The following is a 12,143-nucleotide window of genomic DNA, read 5'->3' on the forward strand; positions in this document are numbered from 1 at the left end:
GACCGTCCTTCGAACATAATACGCCAAGATGGGTAAGGGAAAGCCCCGTGGTTTGAACGCCGCGCGCAAGCTCGCCAACCACCGCCGTGAGCAGCGCTGGGCCGACTTGCACTACAAGAAGCGCCTTCTCGGTACCGCTTTCAAGTCCTCTCCCTTCGGTGGTGCTTCCCACGCCAAGGGTATCGTCCTCGAAAAGGTCGGAGTTGAGGCCAAGCAGCCCAACTCTGCCATTCGGAAGTGTGTCAAGGTCCAGCTGATCAAGAACGGCAAGAAGGTCACCGCTTTCGGTGGGTAACCCTTTTCTATCAATTATGCACATTCGATAAGCTTCTGGGGATGGAGAAGAGACGGAATATTTGATGGATGCCACGACAGATTGGGAAAGTCCAGAATCGGCTTTGGATGGGGAGATGTGGAAGAGAAGCAGAGAAATTATGGTGGCAAATGCTCAAATGCTGACTTGACGATCTCTACAGTCCCCAACGACGGTTGCTTGAACTTCATCGACGAGAACGACGAGGTTCTCCTTGCTGGTTTCGGTCGTAAGGGCAAGGCCAAGGGTGATATTCCCGGTGTTCGTTTCAAGGTCGTCAAGGTCTCTGGTGTCGGTCTGCTCGCTCTGTGGAAGGAGAAGAAGGAGAAGCCCCGTTCGTAAACAATTTGTACGAAAGGAAATGGACGATGCCGTGGGAGATTGGTTGCCGGGAAAGGGCCCCATTCCATCGAAGCCTGGGAACATATGGTCTATGGTCTGGAAAATTATGGTTCGGGACGGATGACCCTGCAAATACATTGCAGTCACTATGATTGAGATACTCATAAAACATGGCGCCATGATTTTTTATTTCTTTGGGAAGGGCCCGGAATGCCAAATGTTCAAACAATATCTGCTTTCCCCTGTTCCCCACGATTATTATGATCCGCCTCTCATGCTCGTAGTTATTAAACGAATGCGGTAACCGAATGGTCGAAATTCAACCTGAATGTAATCTATGTAACTTCTTCCGTCCAATAAAATGGGCCTCGATACGCTATTATAGACTGGGGTTTACAGGTAAGCTTTATAGATTCCTTTCCTGGGGTATCGACCGTTTCTATTCCCAACGCCTCTGATTTCCAAGGACTTTTCATGTGATGATTGAGCGTGATTTACTCTTTTTGACCCCACAAATCATAAGCTTCGCATCACCCTTCACAAGGACCTAGAAGTTGATGTCTTCCTTGCGGTAGTGGTCTGACACGATCCGGTACAGATATGATGGCGCATGGCCGCCGCTATTGCAGGAAAAGTCAAAGTCAGTTGTGCTGCTTCTTCTTGTAGCAAATCCAGGGAAGTGACTTACAGATTGGTAATGTAAAGATCAACCAGTTCCGGAGGAACATAGTCGTACAGAGGGTTCTGCACATCGACTTGATCCATCAAATCCCCATCCTCATATGAGATGACCTTGCTAGCATCTCCATATTCGATCAAAGACTCGAAGTCAAATGGATATACCGGACTGAGTTTGTATACACCGCTAACCACAACAACGGGGGTCTGGTGCACCTTGGCAGCACGAGCAATGACCCGGGTTCCGGCTGCGGCCACCAGCCCGCCGTTGGCAAGGACAGAGTGCGTGCCCAGAATAACTTTGTTGACTCGGGACATGAGAGCAAAGACGGCCGAATCCGGGATTAGAATGACCGTAATACCCAGGGCGATCAACGGCTTCTGGAATGAATCGGTGCTGAGAATTTCTTCATCGGTGGAAGTGGCACCGCTAACAGTGGTGTGCGTCGCTTCGTGATTGTTGGGGTAGGATTCAGCATGAATCACGGTGAACTTGCGCTTTGCGGCAGCCTTGAGAAGGAACTTCTGAACGGTTGTGGAGGAAGTATGGGTGAGGATTATTTCATTGGAGTGGATGTGGTCAAGAGCATAGGCCGCAATTTGGTCGTCCACCTGGCCCAGTTCATCAATGATCTCCCCAATTCCGTCCAGGACTTCGGCGCGAATATCCCTACTCGGAGTATGTCCCAGTAGTCTACCGGATGGAGACGCCGATGCGGGAGTACCGGGGAGTGATGTTTCAGGCTCCGGATGTGAGAGCAGATTGAACATTGAGATTGGGGTGGTGGCCAGTGAAGTGAAAGGCGGCCTTGAGGACGAACGCTCAGAGCCCTCATGGCGGAGTGACAACGGATCGGACGGGTCTATTAATCAGCGTTAGAGATCAAAGCGATGAGAACGAGTCAAGGGCGAACGGTGCTTTACCGACCTTCGGGAACACGAGGCGTTTGAGGCTGACTTTCAGATCCAGCATCACTGAGAGTGAAATCACCTTCTCTCTCGTCCTCAGCTTCGTCGCGGATGAGACCAAGTACACGGCGGACGATGTTTCCAACCACCATCTCTCTTGGCTGAGCGGCCACCAATCGCCTCCCCACACTTTGCACCCGTTCAATCAGCTTAGCTGCATCTGTCGTCCTGCAAGCTGAGATGACGCGGAGGAGAAGGTAAGCGGTCGCGGTAGCGCATGACCTGGAATGACGGATCTGTCTCCGCTTGAGAAGTCTGATATAGCTGTTAGAACGGTAACCCTTCGCGCAAAAAAGGTTACGAGACTCCAGAAACGCACGATATCAGGTTGTCAATGGATGTGTCGATTGGAGTGGTCTTGAGGGACTTGAGAAAAGACGCCAGACCAGGCGTCAAAGCCGCGGAGGTAGGTGGCATGGTTGTGTATGAAGTATCCGGTCGAGTCACAGTCAAGACTGCTCAAAGCATGGGTAATCCGACAATATCCTAGTGTCTTGATAGTCCGTCCCTTGGGCAGTAGTTAGCGGATTGAGTCACTAGGGTCGCACACAGATATTCTAGGAGGGGCAATCGAGGAAACGCATGCAAAGAGGAAAGTGATATGAGAAAGAAAAAGGCGCTTACCAGTGACAAGTCTTGTAATAAGCTCTTAAAGCTAGAAGCTCAACAAAGACTTGACTCAAAATAACGATGAGGGGAACAATGTGGGATGCGATAGTAACCATCTACCTATGGTGAGGGAGTTTTCCGCTCAGATCTGCCGCTCGGCCCAACCAGTGTCACTCCGACAATGGACTCCGAACTAAAGTACTGCGACTATCTACCTTCTCCACATCCTCGCCGCCGTCTGCTGTTATATCGCCGTGTCTTATCCTAATCCTCTATTCATTTCTTCCTTATTGCTTTCTGATACCCTTTCTCCGCTATACTTCTGGTTTCTTGAACACATCCTCTGCTAGTTGCTCGCCAATAGGTAGTTCCCTTTATCAACTGCACTGCTTCAGCTTCTCCTCTTACTATTCCCAACCCCCCATTGTTGAGACTGGAAAAGCACAAGTGGTTCCGAAGCACGGGTCGTCGCCTGGCGCATTGAGGTGAGTACAAGTCGGATGTCATCCTCTTGTTGCCATGTCGCGAAGCCATGAGGTGGAGGGGAATCGAATGGTCGCTGAGTTCGCCGTCGGTGTCCTGTAGATAACTGCGCCAGCCCCGACTCCCGTGGGGCGTGTTGGAAGATGAACTCGTTGAATATCCTATCTTCCCGAGTCATTGGCCAGTCATCCAATTCGAGTCGTCTCCGACAGAGGTCGCGCTCGCAAGGAGAGATCAGCCCCCTGGTCCCACCGGAGGATCGATCCAAGCTTCGGTCTTATAGTCACGACAATCTTCATTCGCCTGATGTATTGGAGAAAAGCCATAACAACACTCCCGGAATTCCTTCAGCGGACATAGACTACTCCGAACATACCTTGACTGAGAAAACGCCTTTGATACAAAGCATTCAGAGGGATGGGCCGCTTGCTACGAGGAGTACCCTGGGACTGATTGCAGAGCGTTTCTTTGACGCCATTGCGGAAACGATCAAGTTTATCTTGTCAACTCTGGCTGCCCCCGGTGTGTTTATAGCGCAGTGCTTCCGAGACGATGATGGACATTACTCCCCAATGGCCCCGGTACGAAAGCTGCGGCGGTCAATGGCCGGCGTTTCCGTTTCCCGTAGGTCAACCCCAGCGAAGGATGCCAAACCGACCGGTGCAAGACGACGTAGTGGATCCACGAGGAAGCTGAGAAGTCACGCATCGCGAGATTCGATCGCGTCGAGCACGTCCGAGTCGGAAGGAGATCGTCGGAGCACCCAGGGCCTCACGGGTACTCGGGCTCGAGCCTCAAAGTCGAAATCCACAGGCTTGGATCCGACTGGAGAAGAGGGTACCCCTCGCCGCTCCATACGCATCAAGCTACATAATGAAGGTGCGCTGAAGCGAGAGAGGCAGCGCCGGACGCAAAGCGCAGATCTCGGTGCTACGTCGGAAACTGTTGCGGCCGGAGGACAAGGTGCTGTGAGTCCAGACACTCTCAAGTCACCCACATCGCCTTCCGTTCATAAAGTCACCAAATATCCTCATTCTCCTGTACCTCCTCGGCCGCTGATTCCAGCTCGTTTGCCTTCGTACACTGCCGCTCCTCGAAACTCACGCGCCCCTCAAAAGACTCTAGTACTGGACCTAGATGAGACTCTTATTCATTCCCTGGCCAAAGGCGGTCGCATGTCCAGCGGCCACATGGTTGAAGTCAAGCTTGCTACTCCCATGACTACGGCTCTAACCCCAGGTGGACCACCGACTACATTAGGGCCGCAACATCCCATCCTCTACTACGTTCATAAGCGGCCCAATTGCGACGACTTTTTACGAAAAGTATGCAAATGGTATAAGCTGGTTATTTTTACCGCCAGCGTCCAGGAATATGCGGACCCTGTCATCGACTGGCTCGAGCAGGAACGCAAGTACTTCCAGGCACGATATTACCGCCAGCATTGCACGTTCCGCAATGGCGCATATATCAAGGACCTCAGTTCTGTGGAGCCTGACCTGAGCAAAGTGATGATTCTGGACAATAGCCCTATGAGTTACCTTTTTCACGAAGGTGCGTCGGTTCAATCCATATCGAGCGTCCGTCTTTCGTTTATTCATATTCTGACTTGACCGTGTCTAGATAATGCTATACCAATTGAGGGCTGGATCAATGATCCTACAGACAACGGTTTGCTCAATCTCATCCCCATGCTTGAAGCGTTGCAATATGTGACCGATGTGCGGGCATTTCTGGCACTGCGGAGAGGGGAAGGAGAAATATAAGCTGGAACAACAATGAAGAAAGGGATGAGGTAACAAAAGGAGCAAAATGAAGATTATACAGGATTTTAAAGATCCTGGCACTGATATACTGCATTCTTACTCATGTTTCTCATTCTTCCTGTAGAGCGAGCCGGTTTCTATCGATGCCATGATGAATGCCTAGCATTATTCATACCCCCCTGCCTGTGTTGTGCTTTCTTATGATCAAGTTTACTTCCTTGTAATAATTGATTTGTCCTGCGTTCAATTTTTATACTTGTCCTGTCTGCAGTTCGATTCCTTCCCTACTCTCCATGTCGTTCAGCGTTCTAAGTTAAGTCTCGATGACGAGGAATATCAATAGTGGTATTTTCGATATTTAGTACAGGCATCAGAAGTATTCAGTTGCTGGCTCTGCGCAAGAAGACTGGACATGATCACTTAAGGAGCCCGCGTACGCACCTGAGAGTGCCTTACGAATGATACTTACTTTACCATAAAGAAAAAGGAGCTATTTACTGCATTGGTAAACTCGGTCATTTTCAGGGATTCACCTTGGATAACGTGGTCCGGATCAATAATTAGTAATGCAAGGTAAACTTGGTTGAGGTCTACATGTACCGAAAGTGTCTATAATATCTTCCAATTTGATTTAGTGTATTGATGTGTAATCTATGTGTAGACAGATTTTGAATGGTCATTTATTCATGCTACAGAGACAAAGAAGGAAACCGTGAGATTCGAGCAGATGTATCCCCTCTACACAGTTTACAAGCCCTTGGCCTGTTTAGCCTCTGTGAGGGCTTCCTTGAGCGCCGCGATGGCCTTGTCAATATCGTTGCGTGCGGGGTCTGTCACACTCACACCCATGTGTCCGAATCGGATATATCTGGTGGCAATCTCCTTGTGCAGGCCGGCTGCGAAGATGACACCGCGCTTCAACAGACCGGGAAGCACATCTGCAGGAGTCAGGCCGTCGGGCAGATAGATGGCCGTCATGGCGTGAGCCTGGCTCTCGGGCTGGGAGGCCAATTGGCGCAGACCGAGCTCGGCAATGGCAGCCTTGACGCAGTCTGAGGTCTGGGCGTGGATAGCAAAGCGCTCGGCCATGGGGCGTGCGGTGATCTGAGACAGAGAAGTGTGCAAAGCGTGAACGAGCTGAGTGGGGGGAGTGGCGAAGTAGGAGGGCTTGTTGTTCTCGTAGTTTTGCATGATTGGCATCCAGTTGGCGATCGAGGCAAAGTACGATGAGGGAGGGGTCTTGCGGGACTTGAAGCGGTCGATGGCCCGGCCGGAGAGCATCAAGATACTCAGACCGGGAGGGCAGCCGATCGCCTTCTGGCTGGCAGTCAAGACCACATCCAGGTCCCACTCATCAAAGGCAATCTCCTCGCATCCGACACTGCAAACTCCATCGACAACCACCAGGGTGTCGGGGCTGACCCGGCGAACAACCTCCGTGACGCGCTTGATGTCGCTCAGCACGCCGGTTGAGGTATCAACGTGGGTAATAGTGATTATCTTGTAGGGCTTTTCCTTCAATGCTTGCTCGATCTGCTCGAAGGACGGACGGTCGCCAATAGGTGCCTTGAGCTGTGTCGCGTGAGCGCCGTATGTCTCCAAGCAGGCAGCAAAGGAATCGGCAAAGTATCCGGTGTGCAGGACGAGCGCATTTTCGCCCTTCTCGATCAAGTTCGAAGCCACAACATCCCAGCCGAGCGTGCCACTGCCGGAGATGACGAAGGGCTGTGCGGAGGGGTTGGTGGACTGGAAGAGTTTCCGCACCAGGGTCAAGGTCTCTCCAAAGACCTTGACGAAGGCGGGGCTGACATGGCTTTCACTGGAAGTAATTTTAGCAGGGGTTGACAGCCATGATAGGAATCATGTTTCTCTTCGGTTGAGGCAGACTCCGGGGGGGAACTCACGCATAGTGGGACATAGACTGAAGGACAGCATCATCGAACTCGATGGGTCCTGGAATCAACAGGGTGGAATGAGGGGCTTGGGACGACATTCTGGCAGCCGAGGATGTGGACTGTCTCAGGGGAGTGGAAGGTAGAGTGGTGCGATCAAGAGGCTTATATTCAAGATCGTCTGGCTGGAGTGAGTGTCTCTCGGTCGAGAAGGGAGTGTTAAGCTCAGGCAGCGGGAGACGCTGATCCAGATGTCTGGAGATCAGGCTCAAGCGCTGCGTCGTCTGCTTGGTCGCCAGCGTTCCGATGTCGTTCGGCTCTCGACGGGAGAGCCCGCGGGGTAAAGGATATCGGTTATGGAGGGGCTTTCACAAGCTCAAGCTCATGGAACTTGGGACTTTTTTTGGGTTCGGGGATCGCCGGGTAGGAGAATTGTCTCGCCTGGTATTACCTATTATTATTATCTGGCAGATAAGTATACCGGGGTGGTAGTAGGTAGGTCGAATATGACCACAATTGAAGGGATTGAATCGCAAGTATTATATAGGGATATATAAGGTCCCAATTCAGAGACTGTGTGGTCTATTTTTCATCCTGAGGATTATTGAGTGTCCCAAAGAAACCCTTCTCCTTCTTTACTCCGTATCGGCCGTAAAATTATTAGGGCGTTACGACTCATCAATCGGGCGGAGCCTTCCGTCCTGCGATTACCTCCGTCACCCGTCCTGGTACGAAGTAGATAATCTAGGTGAAGCTATTTTGACGTATATTCATAACCACCGGAGTGAAGCCTTGATGATTGGAGCGTTCAAATCTGTTGAGACACTTGAGGCACAGTATGATTAATGATATTCAACAGGTCAAGAGGTAGGTTATGAGCTTGGATTGGCACTTCAAATGGAAGTTGTATTCGTTTTTGGCCTTCTTATCAACTTATGTAGATGTCACTATTCAACATTCAGCGCAGAGACCACTCGCGAGTTGAGTATCTGCGTATGTATTTCATTTCATTACCTGTAAGGTAGTATCTATAAAAGTACCCAAGCACCGCGGAAGAAACCACGCGCGGCATCGGCGCCAGGCGTCAAGGCATATCTAAGCTTTCCCCGCGAAAGTACCTGCCTTAGGCTTACAGGCTTACCTTAACTAAGCCCATCCCATCTAGATCTCCAGGCCCATATTATCACAACCATCATCGATATCAGCCAACCAACTCCAGCCACTCTCTCGTCTTCTCGACCGCGAGTTCTCAACACTTCTTTCTTGCTTTGGAATGGGCCGTTGAAACCCTTCGAAACCCCGCAATCCCCTCAATCCAGGATGACATCCCGCCTGGTTCTGGTCATTGGTGACCTGTTTATTCCTGATAGAGCTCCGGTAAGTGGCTCCATCCCTCCCCCAAATGATTAATTAGACATTGCGCTTACTTGCCGTCGCTACTGGTTAGGATCTCCCAGCCAAGGTACCCACTGTCGCTTTCACTCTACCTAATCATTGTCTTGATTGACACAATTGCAGTTCCGGAAGCTCTTAACACCGGGGAAGATCGGTCAGATCCTATGTCTAGGCAACCTCACCGATAGGGAAACCTTTGAGTTTTTGCGCCAGATTGCCCCGGACTTACAGTTGGTCAAAGGCGATTTCGATGTCGATTCTCCCAACCTGCCCCTCTCCAAGGTGGTGACTCACGGTAGTCTCCGCATTGGCTTTACTCATGGCCATACCATCATTCCGCCGGGCGATGCCGATGCCCTCCTGATTGCAGCCCGCCAAATGGACGTAGATATCTTGCTGTGGGGAGGCACACATCGTTTCGAAGCCTTTGAGATGGAAGGTAGGTTCTTTGTGAATCCTGGAAGTGCCACAGGTGCTATGAGCACTGGTTATTGGCCAGAAGGCGAAGAACCCGTACCCAGCTTCTGTTTGATGGATGTGAGTATCCCGACCTTACATATATATGCGCGGCTCATGACCCTACCCGACGATTACTGATGAGGAGCAGATCCAAGGAGACGTATTGGTGTTGTATGTTTACCAGCTGAAGACGGATGCAAACGGGGTCGAGACTGTCGCTGTTGAGAAGGTTTCATTCCGCAAGAACAATATCCCATCCTCATGAGTCGACGTTTCTCTTCTTAATGCGCTTGTATATATCCCATAGACCTCCCCGATTACGACGCCTTTGTTTCACTTCAGTGTCAACTCTCTAACACTCTATAATCTGTTCTCTCATGCTGAAGCTAGCGTGAAATACCTCGGTCAATGATCACTGAGATATGCTCTTTATGACTCTACATTTGCTAGTATGGTTTGTCCGGTGGACTATTACAGTCTAGAAAGCTGTCCCACCTTGCGATCCTGGCTGACTACAAGCTATATTGCTGATTGATGTGACTTGGTACATCGGTGGCGATGGACTCTCCGGTAAAATGTGACATTATACAGTGGCTCTTCTGATCTGCTAATCTCTTGAAATTAACCAGTGGCCAAAAGATGGAAGATATATGATAGAAACTAAACGAGATGAATAACATAACCATGATCGTGACTTAGATAAGGAGTGGCCAATGGTTGTCGTGGCTGCATATATTCCATGCTCTGAAGGTATTTTCAATCGGCCTCTCCGAACTATATATGTCCAGAGCTTCTATCAGCGAGATTGGTTTCTTGAAGTTCAAGGAAGTTCAGATGGCGAATGCCGCTAAGCCGGAAAGAGCAGCGTCGCATTAACCCAGGTGCCGATCAACGAGGGCATCACATTCGTTGTCTATTGCTCTGCATAATTGACAACCATTATAGCAGTTGTGTTTTTGTGCGAAGACTCTTTCTTTAACAGGACCAGGACTCTCCTGTGCTTTTCAGTTCTTTCGTTCTTTATTTCTGGTCGGATACTCTGTTCTTCCAAATTTCGTCTCGCGGGCACTAGGCCAGACAAGCGGAACATCGTCATTGCTGTCGACTTTTCCTTTTCGTTGTCCGAAGCGGAGGGAATCGGTCACCGCTACAAATCGATCAAAATGGCTACGGAAGAGCAGGAGATTAAGGATGAGCGTCTGGAGACTCACGAAGAAGGAGGGGACGATGAGGTAAGTCGAGCGGCTTGAGCTGGAGATGGAGCTTGACACGGACATCCCACTTCTACACTACCCTTCAGATGGTTCATATTTTCGTGACATCGTCGCGCATACGTGGTGCCCCTTGTCTCTTTCAAGCTATCCAGAGAAGCTAATCCAGCCGCTCCGAAATGTAGGAAGAGATTGCGGCAATGAAGCGACGGGTAGCCGAGATGGAATCCGAAGCAGCAAAGTTGCGGGAAATGCAAGCCACTCTTGACCAACAGTCCGAAAGTCTACGCGAGGACAAAGAGGAGATCGATGCTCGGAGTATTTTTGTTGGAAATGTGGACTACGGCGCTTCCCCCGAGGAAATCCAGGCGCATTTCCAGAGCTGCGGCTCCATCAATCGCGTTACCATCCTTCTGGATAAATTCACGGGCCAACCCAAGGGGTGCGTTATGATGATCTTTCCATGGGAAGATGGTGGCTGTCTGCTCCGCTGTCTTCTCTCTTGGATACCGACTCCTAAAATATGTATCATGGCTGCTGACTGCTGGTCTTTCCTACAGATACGCCTACGTAGAATTCGCGGAGCCTAGTCTTGTCGCCCAGGCCCTTGTTTTGAACGAGGGTGTATTCCGTGGCCGCAACTTGAAGGTCAGTGTCTACCTCCGTACATACCATCTTTTGTACGTTCTTTGCACGTTAGCTAACAATCATGATTAGGTTGTCCCCAAACGGACCAATCTGCCTGGTATGGGCAGCCGAGGCCGTGGACGCGGTGGCTTCCGAGGCGGCCGTGGCTTCCACCGCGGCGGTTTCCCTCCTCGTGGAGGCTATCGTGGCGGCGGTCGCGGTCGCGGTCGAGGCTATGCGCCTTACTAGATGCGAGCGGACTGCTCCATTACCGTATCAAGTCAAACGATATTTGTTGTTGGGCACGCGGTCCCCGGTGTTCAAGACTACTGAACTGCGGACCGGCGAATGAATGCTCAGAGGAGGCCGCTGTGGTACACTGGATTTACATGGGGACGGAACTCGCTCTCTGGTTTCAGGGTAGGAATCTCTTGGAGTTAGGGATTGGGATGCACTGTACGATAACCATCAACATACCACCATCGATGGAGGGACCTGATGGGTGGATCACCAAGATGGCTTCAATTTCTTTCTCGTTATTTTGTGATATCATCATATCGGATTATTGTCATGATCAGCCACTCGGGTCTATTTCAAAGTTTGGAGTAAACCAGCATATTTCCATTTCTGGTTTGTTGGCTCTGCCACGGACATTACTCTGATTCTGGTAAACAATTCTCTATGCGAATAGGTACTACGGGAACAGCCATTGTTGGCAGGTCTAGATTTGCGCTGGACGCAGCACATAAACAGAGACTGCTGTCACTTGTCAGATGGCGCTATCTGTCGGAACGATGGGGCGAAACGGATAGGTAGTCTATCTGGATAGAGGCGACTGGAGAAGTCTCGAGTCGGTGGACTGCCCCACTGCTGAGAACAATCAGTGTCATGTCTTGTCGTACGCAAGGAAGTTCATGTGAGGTCGAGATGCGATGCATAACTGGAAAATCTCATGGCAGAGTTTGGATCACATCTACCTACATAAATAAGCAGTGAATGGAATCAAAGTGTGGTGAATCCTCCACTGTTTTCAACTCTGTCTTCTGGGAAGCACATGAGGATTAGACTAGATAAGAACCTAAGGTAGTATTATTGCTGTCAGTGGTCAGAGGATGTACTCATGAGGTTCGACCTGAGTAAGTATATAGCCGCCCAAGCGATCTTCCCTGTCTTCCGGGGAGCGGATCTTCGAATGACTTTAAATAGAATCAGCTTGGGTTGAGGATGAAGCAATGATCCCATAGACAAGTGAAATAGAATCGAGTCATGTCTGAATTTTCCAGACTAATGCTCTTGGGCGCTCCTCTTTCTTTGCCACAGTCTGTTCCAAGTGGCACTTTATTGTCTACAGTTCGAATCTGTGTAAGGATAATGTTGCTACCTAGAGACCAAGAATAGA

At 50.2% G+C, this 12,143-nt stretch overlaps 6 protein-coding genes across 6 annotated transcripts; 4 read left to right on the forward strand and 2 right to left on the reverse strand.

The window, feature by feature from the left end:
* Positions 1 to 28: 28 nt before the first annotated feature.
* Positions 29 to 655, forward strand: rps23 (40S ribosomal protein uS12; the record flags this gene model as incomplete). The annotated part of the gene is made up of 2 exons (XM_043269970.1): positions 29 to 287; positions 477 to 655. 2 exons carry the CDS (start codon positions 29 to 31, stop codon positions 653 to 655), a joined length of 438 nt encoding a protein of 145 aa, XP_043125905.1.
* A 547-nt stretch (positions 656 to 1,202) lies between these two features.
* Aspvir_006781 (translation initiation factor eIF2B subunit beta) lies at positions 1,203 to 2,719 on the reverse strand (the record flags this gene model as incomplete). The annotated part of the gene is made up of 4 exons (XM_043269971.1): positions 1,203 to 1,275; positions 1,344 to 2,196; positions 2,262 to 2,557; positions 2,622 to 2,719. The coding sequence occupies 4 exons, from the start codon at positions 2,717 to 2,719 to the stop codon at positions 1,203 to 1,205; spliced, it is 1,320 nt and encodes a 439-aa protein (XP_043125906.1).
* An 818-nt stretch (positions 2,720 to 3,537) lies between these two features.
* nemA (Nem1-Spo7 phosphatase catalytic subunit NEM1) lies at positions 3,538 to 5,160 on the forward strand (the record flags this gene model as incomplete). Its single annotated transcript, XM_043269972.1, has 2 exons — positions 3,538 to 4,948; positions 5,018 to 5,160. The coding sequence occupies 2 exons, from the start codon at positions 3,538 to 3,540 to the stop codon at positions 5,158 to 5,160; spliced, it is 1,554 nt and encodes a 517-aa protein (XP_043125907.1).
* A 747-nt stretch (positions 5,161 to 5,907) lies between these two features.
* Aspvir_006783 (alanine--glyoxylate transaminase) lies at positions 5,908 to 7,153 on the reverse strand (the record flags this gene model as incomplete). Its single annotated transcript, XM_043269973.1, has 2 exons — positions 5,908 to 6,979; positions 7,065 to 7,153. The coding sequence occupies 2 exons, from the start codon at positions 7,151 to 7,153 to the stop codon at positions 5,908 to 5,910; spliced, it is 1,161 nt and encodes a 386-aa protein (XP_043125908.1).
* A 1,219-nt stretch (positions 7,154 to 8,372) lies between these two features.
* On the forward strand, positions 8,373 to 9,171 carry Aspvir_006784 (vacuolar protein sorting-associated protein 29; the record flags this gene model as incomplete). The annotated part of the gene is made up of 3 exons (XM_043269974.1): positions 8,373 to 8,429; positions 8,571 to 8,984; positions 9,055 to 9,171. The coding sequence occupies 3 exons, from the start codon at positions 8,373 to 8,375 to the stop codon at positions 9,169 to 9,171; spliced, it is 588 nt and encodes a 195-aa protein (XP_043125909.1).
* Positions 9,172 to 10,069: 898 nt separating this feature from the next.
* Positions 10,070 to 10,993, forward strand: Aspvir_006785 (polyadenylate-binding protein; the record flags this gene model as incomplete). Its single annotated transcript, XM_043269975.1, has 4 exons — positions 10,070 to 10,138; positions 10,303 to 10,559; positions 10,678 to 10,765; positions 10,835 to 10,993. 4 exons carry the CDS (start codon positions 10,070 to 10,072, stop codon positions 10,991 to 10,993), a joined length of 573 nt encoding a protein of 190 aa, XP_043125910.1.
* Between the last annotated feature and the right edge of the window lie 1,150 nt (positions 10,994 to 12,143).

Source organism: Aspergillus viridinutans (assembly GCF_018404265.1).
Source record: "Aspergillus viridinutans IFM 47045 DNA, scaffold_4, whole genome shotgun sequence".
NCBI classification, from domain to species: Eukaryota; Fungi; Ascomycota; class Eurotiomycetes; order Eurotiales; family Aspergillaceae; genus Aspergillus; species Aspergillus viridinutans.